Source organism: Lottia gigantea, assembly GCF_000327385.1.
Source record: "Lottia gigantea unplaced genomic scaffold LOTGIsca_3, whole genome shotgun sequence".
NCBI lineage: Eukaryota > Metazoa > Mollusca > Gastropoda > Lottiidae > Lottia > Lottia gigantea.
This window is the reverse complement of record NW_008708986.1, coordinates 2,856,905-2,867,331: the sequence shown is the minus strand read 5'-3', so window position 1 is coordinate 2,867,331 and position 10,427 is coordinate 2,856,905. Positions and strand designations below refer to the sequence as shown.

At 29.9% G+C, this 10,427-nt stretch overlaps 1 protein-coding gene across 1 annotated transcript; it reads right to left on the bottom strand.

Annotated features, from left to right (window-relative positions):
- Positions 1 to 271: 271 nt before the first annotated feature.
- LOTGIDRAFT_105088 (hypothetical protein) lies at positions 272 to 9,115 on the bottom strand (the record flags this gene model as incomplete). Its single annotated transcript, XM_009057189.1, has 15 exons — positions 272 to 448; positions 735 to 917; positions 1,304 to 1,481; positions 1,620 to 1,738; positions 1,963 to 2,071; positions 2,351 to 2,467; positions 4,831 to 5,036; positions 5,350 to 5,583; positions 6,008 to 6,183; positions 6,412 to 6,549; positions 6,841 to 7,018; positions 7,339 to 7,488; positions 7,895 to 8,004; positions 8,264 to 8,389; positions 8,932 to 9,115. 15 exons carry the CDS (start codon positions 9,113 to 9,115, stop codon positions 272 to 274), a joined length of 2,385 nt encoding a protein of 794 aa, XP_009055437.1.
- Between the last annotated feature and the right edge of the window lie 1,312 nt (positions 9,116 to 10,427).

Genomic DNA, 10,427 nt, shown 5'->3' with positions numbered 1-10,427 from the left:
CAGATTTTGTGAAATGATGAGTGATTTACAAGTGGAAGAATAATTCTTAAAAAAATAGACGTTTTATGCACATTGACAGTCATGCAGGTGTTGATAAAATGCAGTGGTCTACTTTTAGTTTGACTAGCTCAAGACTTTCATTGTCATATTTTTGTCCAGAAACTAAGTATTGGCCAGGTTTAACATAGAAACAATTGTCAGAGTCAGTCCTTCGATTCCGCTGCCAGGGAAGCTACTACCACATGACTTGACAACACTATCACAATTAACACTAACCTCTATTAACTACTGGTTGTCTGTTTTTGTCAGTTTCATATTCTTCCCATGCTGACTTTCTCTCCTCTTCAGATAAAGCATCACCTAGTTTATTTTCTAATAGTGAATCATGTTCATGATAGGTTACAATCCAATCTTTTTCACTCTTTAATAATTCAGCTAATAATGTATCCTAGAAAAATTGTAGAAAGTACTTGAATATTCATACCTATCTATAATGTAACTTACTCTTTAGTGGTTTAATTATTAAGAAACTTGCATGCTGAGGGCAGTCAGATTTATAATTCTACACAATTCCACAGAGAAATGTCTCTTAAACAACTTGAGCAATGTTGTCCGAATGTTATTTTTCAACCTAGCTAAGCATGGACTTAATATGTCTGACAACAATGGAACAACAGTGCACAAAAGGATATTTTTGTGAAAAAGTTTAGTAAATAACTGGTACACTAACTAACCTTAGGTAAAATAGGTGTCTTCTCTACTCTGTTAGGATCATCTAATCTATCAGGTCGAAAGGCATATAATTCCTGTAAATCATTAGCTGTAAAATGTCTTTCTATCTGATGTTCATCTACTACACGTTGAGATAGAGATTGTTTTGTTACTTGTCTTTCATAGATCTTTTCTTCCATTGTACCCTATAATCAACCAGAAATATTATAAATTAATAAATAACTACTATAACCAGTTGACTAATTCAACTAATACTGATAATATTAAGACAATTATTGATAATAAATGAAATTAAATCCTGCTTTTCTGTTTCTGATTGGGCAAATAAAGATAGGTTCTGTCTGAGTGTGCAATAAGGGGAATTTTACTGGAAAATGACATGTAAGCCTACATATTTCACACTTTCAATTGTCTACAAAATCTAGTGCATTTTGAAGCACACTGGACAATGGTTTCTTTTCCTGTGAAATTGACAAAAACCTGCATCAACAGAGGATACTGGTTTGAATTCATGATCTAAGGTATTAATTAGACATCTAACTAAATTATTAGAAGAAGTTTCTAGAATTACCTGTGCTAGAAATCTATAAATATAAACTGGTTTAACTTGACCAAATCTATAAGCTCGGAATATAGATTGTATATCATGAGATGGATTCCAGGAGGCATCAAATATAATAGCTCTATTAGCACCAACTAAATTAATACCTAACCCTCCAGCTTTAGTTGATATAATAAATAGTCGAGCTCTGAAATATACAAATATATTTATACAGAATTTTAAAGTAAATAAATTGAACGAAATTGAGTTGAATGTTCTTCTACAAGTAAAGCCATGTATTGAGCAAAAATAAAAATTGGGGATTCTGATTTCAAAAGTACAGTACCTGTAATTTTCTGGATCATTAAAATGTTCAGCCCAGGACTGACGTAGAGCAACACTTGTAGAACCATCCATTCGGAAATAATCAGCACCTTTAGTCCAACTTTTACCAAACGTATTTAGCTATAAATATAAATCACACATATATATTATAACTCAAATTATTATCACTTGATTTTTCATTATAAAAGAGGTCTTACATCTTACTCTGCTGTTCCTGATTGAGCTAATGGAGATGGGATTGTACACATACAAATCTTGTTAGAGCATTGGCAATAATTCATTTTTCATCGATTTTTAAGTCTTGAAATAGAAAGATCAATGACAACACTGTAAGTTATAATTACCTTTTCTTCTTCAGATTTTTCATTAGACTCTTCTTGCCATTTTTTATCTATAGTATCTAGAAAATCTTCTATAATATCTAATGATAGTAGAGATTGACTAAATACTAACCTGAAAACAGAAGAAAAATCATTATAGAGCTTTCAGTTGTCACAGAATCTGGCAGTCTGGTTTATTCCTGCTCTTTCTTTTAGTGATTACAGTCACTTTTATCTGTCATACAAATTGCTTCATTTGTTTACATTACCAGTGGAGATATTCTGTTAAAAAGGGCACTTTAAACAAAATTTGGAACTTAAGGAATGGTTCAAAACAGTTCTAAAAAGCAAGGTTTTGGTCAATTGGATTATGCCTCTCTTAGTTTAACAATTACTATAAAAGAGGACTTACACTTTATCTCCAATTTCTTCACACATTGACAATATCTTAAATAACAGTGACAACTTTCCACTAAGTTCTAGTCTATGTTTGTCTTCTTCTTTAAGATATTCAGCCCACCATTCACTACTAATAGGATTGTTGGTGTCCATATCTATTCCTGTTAACAAGTCATCATCTATAAAAAAAAAATATCAACAATTCATCATCTATAATATACTGTTAACAATTCATCATCAACAAGTGCATTATCTATAATATACTGTTAACAATTCATCATCTATAATATACTGTTAACAATTCATCATTTTATAATATACTGTTAACAATTCATCATCTATAATATACTGTTAACAATTCATCATTCTATAATATACTGTTAACAATTCATCATCTATAATATACTGTTAACAATTCATCATCAACAAGTGCATTATTTATAATATACTGTTAACAATTTATCATCTATAATATACTGTTAACAATTCATCATTTTATAATATACTGTTAACAATTCATCATCTATAATATACTGTTAACAATTCATCATTTTATAATATACTGTTAACAATTCATCATCTATAATATACTGTTAACAATTCATCATCTATAATATACTGTTAACAATTCATCATTTTATAATATACTGTTAACAATTCATCATCTATAATATACTGTTAACAATTCATCCTTCTATAATATACTGTTAACAATTCATCATCTATAATATACTGTTAACAATTCATCATCTATTATATACTGTTAACACTGCATTATCTATAATATACTGTTAACATTTCATGATCTATAATATACTATTAACAATTCATCATCTATAATATACTATTAACAATTCATCATCTATAAAATACTATTAACAATTCATTATCTATTTAATAATACTGTTAACAATGCATTATCTATAATATACTGTTAACAATTCATCATCTATAATATACTATTAACAATTCATTATCTATTTAAATATACAGGGGTGTAAGCTATTTTCGTGAATATAAGGATTCAACACCGAATTTCGTCAAAGTTAAAAAAACGAAAAAAATTTTTTTATGTCTTAGATGTTTCCTCAGATATTCTACAAAATAATTAAAATTGGTTTGTTTTGATTTTCTTTATGAATCCTTCACTTTGATCCATATTTCATGAGCAACCAACTCGGCAACGGCGGCAGAATGCGTCACCTATTTTCATGTACAATGTTTGTTCTATAAATAAGTCTAGAAAAACACGTTGTATGGATACCGGGTGATATAATTAACTTCTCTTAGTATTTATCTTTAATATCAATTCATTATAACTGGTGACAAGTCCTTCAAGGAACCACGATTTTAAAATAAAATAGTGACTGACAAAATAAGATTTATTGCTAAAAGTCACTGAAACAACATAAGAATATGGCCAACTTTGTGTTCAAAAGAAATTTTCTGCTCACACTCAATCTGCTAGTTGATCATGTGACTTCATTCGTTGGACTACATTATAGCAGACGACACTTGAAATTCCGATTACCGCTTGGGATTATAAGGAAATTTGGCCGATAAAAAATGGTGACGTTTGGTAATAACTGAAATCCGCCATTTTGTATTTGTCAAAGTATACATTAATACGTTTTACCTTGCTTGAAACTACTGAATTCATTCTACTAGCTGATATTGTAGAGATAATCCATGTTTATCAAAACAAGCAAATGCGGAGGTCACGCGAGGTCGCACATGTAAATTATTAATCATTTCCGGAAATCCACGAATAATAGGTTTCCACGAAATTAGGTTACTTGACTGTACTGTTAACAATGCATAATCTATAATTTAGCGTTAACAATTCATTATCTATTTAAATATACTGTTAACACTGCATTATCTATAATATACTGTTAACAATTCATTATCTATTTAAATATATATCAATAAATAATGTAAACAATTCATCATTCATGGATTATTAGTTTTTTCTTTCCCACCAGAAGCATCAAGGCTTCGTATCATTTGATAAAAAAAAATACCTTTCCATGTCAACCAAAGATATACAATAAGTAAATAATAAAAACCAGTCTCACCTGGTACAGCACCACCTCTAGATCTAGTTTTCCACGTATTTACTACTTCTTTCTTATCTTCTTGTTTACCACTTGACGTGCTAGGTCTATAACAATAACAATATCATATACAACATAGGTAATAGAATGATACACCTAATCCCAGTGCTTCTCAACCTAAGTGAATTCATAATTCCTGAAAGAGTTCTATTCCTCTCCAAACTAAATCAGTCATTTTGAAACATATTTACAAAAAAATTGTATTCAACGGTTAATCATAATGGATATAAAATCATACTACACATATCGAGTTGGTTCAATGTGACCTTTGGGACAAATGTTAGTTTACATATGCATCATATTTCAGTCGTAGATCACATTGCTTCCCATTTCCTTCCCAGTCCCACAATTCTTCCCCTGATTTAGATAAACTTACTCATTTTTATTTTTCTTCTTTTTTTCTTTAGTTTTAGCTCGAGTATTTTTAGTACGTTTTCCACTGTTATCACTATCACTGTCTTTCAAACTAATATCATCATCACTGTTATCATCAACTGATGATGAACTCTCTGATGTACTATCATCAATAAATGAATCATTAGATAATTCTTCATCCTCATCTTCATAGTCATCATATTTAACCTGCAATATTACATGATAGAGAATTCAGGTATATTATGATTCAAATGAGTTTTAGCATCTAATTGAGCTAGTGGCAGTCAACACCATGAGCTAGGAGGGCATTCTACTTCTTTCTATTTTCATATGAGATGGGATCATGTTCAGTCTGAAGCAGACAGGTTCTCAGTTTCAACTTCGATCTGGATGACTACAAGTTTTTGCAAGCCACCCTAACAACGGAAATATTTGACAGGAAAACTATGTAGTAACATAGCATAGAATACTAAAGTATTTTAGCTTCATCATAACTTAGTATAAAAGACTGTATCTATACCTTTGCTTCCTGTTTGATTTCTGATAATTTTAAGACCCATGGATGAGTCCAGATCTTTGAAAGAGCTTGGTAATCTTGAAATAATCTTCCTCCCTTGGCTGAAACTGTACCAGTTTGACCCACAGTTTCAAGATATTTCTCATACAATGTCATCTGTACAGGGGCTAATCTTACTGATATCACATATTCTAACTTTGGTGGTAAATATTTCGTTAATGCTGAATAATCTTTTCTCTGCAAAAACAAGACAAAATTAATGTGAAGTTGTTTTTTTTCCAATCTATACCCTTCAACTTCATTTAAACAGTGTCTGGTAGCATAAAGTCACCATCCCACATAGATCTGATATCAGACATCTTTAGGTAATATATATTACAAAGATAAGATTCCTACATTCATAATATATACACAACACCCAAATATACTGTCAAAATAGAACTTTATTTGACTTGAAGTCAAAACAAACATATTTTTTTAAATAATACTTTTAAAGCTTCCTAGCATTTTTTAATTAATATAATTTTACATATCAGAGCATATTATATAGCCATTTTCAGCCAAATTTGTATAAGTTATAGAGTTTATTTGATAACATTGGATATTTTGGTAGATGCACTTTGCATTGAAAAGTCTGAAGAGTCTTAGCTTAAATACATACCTGAACACAACCTGCCAACATTTCATGTAAAACATGGGCTCTTCTTTTCATAACTTTAACATCATGAGCAGTAGAGTCAGAACACTGGCCATTAGTTATAGGATTGACAAATCTATTTAAAAACTCTTTTCTAGTACCTAGTAATCTTGGTTTAACAAAACTAACCATACAATGATCTGAAATTATAATTATATACAAATTTACAAAAAATATCAAAAATTTCTTGTTTTACTTTGCTTATTTTTCTGAATTTTAAATTCGAAAATTTCATTTATAAGATACAAACCATTATTTAATATTCAAAGATTAAAATAGAATCTATAAAGAAACTAGAATATTTGCATCCATGTGTCATTGCTCAACTGACTAAAAACAATTAGTTAATTAAGTAACAATCAACTTACATTCATTAAGGTTATTTTGTAATGGTGTACCAGTAAGAATTATTCGCCGTTTTGTTTTAATTTTATTCATAGCCTGTGATATAGCTGATTGTTCATTCTTTAATATATGACCTTCATCACATACCACTAAATCTGGACCTGCAAAAATATATCTTTTTTTTAACTTAGTAATTTGCATAATTATTTTCAACATACAAACAGAAAAAGAAAAAGAAAAAGCAATTTATGAAGTTGACTGGATGTTATTAAAAGACTAATCAAATATTCAACAAGATTTCAATGTAAGAAATGTTACCATTTAAACATTTTCAATAAACAGTTTAGATTTAAATTTTATCATCACAATTTAACTGAAGATGTTCTTGCACCAAGCCCAAGGCCCTAAGCTGTCACTCTTAACCAAAAATGTTATTTATTTTTAAATCTTACCTGGATCAACTAGTGTTTCTTCAAAAGTTTTTTTCAGTTTTTTATTTCTGACTCGGCCAGTGTTTGTGAGATTACGATACATTTCATATCCTATAATCATGATACCACCTTCTCGTATCCATTCCCTTAAATATCTAGCTCTACTATGGTTATCTTTAACACTAGAGAGTTCATACACCTGGAAACAGATTAATTAAATTACATAAACATTAAGGTGGAGGGGTGAGGGGGATACCATTTCCAATTGCACAAAAATAAAACATTGGCTCTCTAGGTTGTATGATATATTTGTAAATTGAAGCCTCAACCCAAAAGATTTTTGAAAACAAGTTAAGTTGTTCTTAAATTAAAATAAACATGGATGTCAAATTCGAATAGAAGCTGTAAGATTCCCACATAAAAAACTGATTGAATCCTAACTTGACAAAGCTATTTTCTATAAAATAATCTAAGAAATTCTTCATTCTTTATTTATATTATGGTACTTAAAATGAATACAAAACCTACCGTGAGTTGATCTTTCTCCTTTAACCACATACTACATTCATTTCTCCAGTTTAAAACAGTATTTAATGGTGAAACTATCAAACATGTTGTCATTTTAGTATATTCTGAAGCTGCCAATACAGTATGAACAAATGATACCACCTAGATAAATTACAATATAATAACAAATGATACCACCTAAATAAATTACAATATAATAACAAAGGAAAATCAACAGTTTTTTTACCAGGATAACAAGAGGTATACTACCTCTTAGGATGACAAAAAATGTCCATTCTAAGAGGTAGTATCCTTTTAAAACTCAGATAAATTAAAAAATATTAGATAAAAGGTTGGGTTCACTTCAAAATCTCCAGGCTTTCACAATTCAACCAAGATTGGAACCCACAACCACCATTGTTTAACATAACCTAGCAAATGACTTCAAGTAAAGATTTTGACAGGTTAACAAATTGTGCTACAGACCTCAATATCTTTAAGAATGATATATTGTTCTTACAATATTGTAACAATTGTAACAATTGTTACAATTCTAAATTGAACTTACAGAGAGAGTTTTACCAAGACCCATACAATGAGCTAAAATACACCCAGAACCTTCATCTTTCTTTAATCTTTTTAAACTCTCAATACAACAACTCCACATAAACTGTATCGCTGAAAAATGATTTAAGAAAAAATCATATATTACTGTACTGGGTTTCATATAAAGCAACCAAATTTCATAATATGAATATTATTCTATTTGGTGTGTAATTACTAGTAAAAATGAAATTTTGCATTCAGCTGCCATCAGCTTAAAAAATATCTTAATATCAAAATATTTCCATTATTTTAAGTGAACATTAAATTTCACACAACTATGAAGATTCTTTTGCAATTGACAGCAATAGATCAAAAAGTGAAAATGAGTTACCTTCAACTTGATGTGGTTTTAATTTTTTAATGAGATGTTTATTGACAGCTACTAATGGTTCATCTTCTTTATTAGATTCTAATACTAATTTAGTTGTCATTGGACATTTAGTAGGAGAGGAAGAGTCTTCTACTGTTACTATGTTAAACTGAAATAAATAGAACAATAGTTGTTGTATATAACAATAATTACCATACAACACTTCTCCTTCTGTGGAAATATTAGTTTTTTAGTGTTGACCAATTCTGTCCTAATCTTGCTGGTTACTACAAAAAAATGGCCATTGTGGGTTCAAATCTCTGTCAGTGTATGAATTCAGGTGACCTTGAATAAGTCATCTTACCTTGTTATGTCAGTCAACCCAGATGTAATTGGATAGTTTGTGAAAAATCAATAGCAAGATATTTGGCCAAGGATAAGGGGACTCTCGTAAGGGATTCTCTTCAAAAGCTAAATTGTTATCCTTGTAAAAAATGGTTGTTCTTTTTCTTTCTTAGACAATTTCACTTAAGCTTGCATTAATTACAGCAAGCAACTACGATCTTGAACTGTATTTTGAGGCTCAATTAAGATGTCCTCAGCTTGAGGGTGAAATGGGTAATGGTTGCTATATTGAACTAAAACAGGTATAAAAATATCAACCATGGATTTATTAATCCATCAAATACATGTAGAACCTACTTTTTTCTGTAAATCTGAAACTCTCTGTCTTCTATCTTCTTCTGCTTTAGCTGCAGCTTTAGTTTCATCAGCCACCTTTTTATCAGACATAACTTTACGTATCTTCTTACGACCACCTTTAGTTGGTGAATCTTTTTCATCCTGTAAAAATAAACAGTTCAAAAATATCATATCTAAAACACTACTGTGTCAAATTTGATGAAGAGAGGTTTACTATTATATTTTTTATATTTAGTTACTATTGAACAACTAATTTGTGAAAGACAATAAACTGATGAAGATTTTCTGGAATTGAAGAAACCACAGATCAGACCAAAAATCAGGAATAAAGACACAAGTGATACATTTACAAACATTATGGAAAATCTATTTCATACTTAGATTATCATTGATCTTAATTTCATATAATTTTACATTTTAAAAGCTTCAGACATAAAATTCAACAATAAGATGACAGCAAAAACTTACATCATCTTCTTCTTCATCAGAAGAATTTTTAGGTCTCTTTATTCGTTTTCTTTTCTTCTTCTTTTTATCATCATCTGAACCAGATTCTGAATTTGAACTTGTGGTATCTTTTGATTTCTTCTTCTTCTTTCTTCCAATATCAGATTCATCTGAATCTTCTTCTACATCATCTTTATAATCTGAATCTTCATTATCTTTCCTCTTCTTTCTACAATTCACAAATAATCAACTTAAGATAAAAAATCCTAATGAAATATGAGAACTAATGAGGATGAGCAAAGCCATGCAGTGTGCAATGAGGGAAATCTTTCAAAGATCGAAGCAAAAGCTTATCCTTTTATATTTCCAACTGTTGAGGAATCTTTAATGTGTACAGTTTGTAGCACCTAGGCTATGTTTATTGTCAAATCAGAACAATTAGATGAACTTTCCATATATAGCTCCTCTAATCTGCATCACTGACAGAGTAAACTGAAAGAAATATGAAGGTATTGTGTTGATACCCAGAATGAGTATGTAATCAGAGATATTAAGGTTAATAGACACCCTTGATCAATTATCTTCTATCTAAAACCATAACTTACATCTTTTTCTTAGGTTTATCACTATCAGAGCTAGAGACTTTGGCATCCAATAAATTAGAACGGAATCTTTTCTTCTTAGTTGGTTCAAAGTCAGAATCTGAATTTTCTTCTTCTTTTTCTTCCTTTACTTTGGCCTTTTTGCTCTTATCCTTCTTCTTTGGCACATCATTATCTATTAAGATAAAAACTCAAGAGATAACCAATTCCGTCACAATGACATATAAAATACTGGCTGTAAATAACACATGTGCCAGTTCATTATTCACAACATTAGATTTTCATTAAACCTTTTGTGCAACATTTTACAAGTATACTGTTATACCGGTCTAGAAAAGTTCATTTACAGAATAAGATTTGCTCATCACTTACAGAATAGATTCCTAAAGTAAAGTTGATGTAATGACAACACAGCTAATGATTAGCGATCAGTA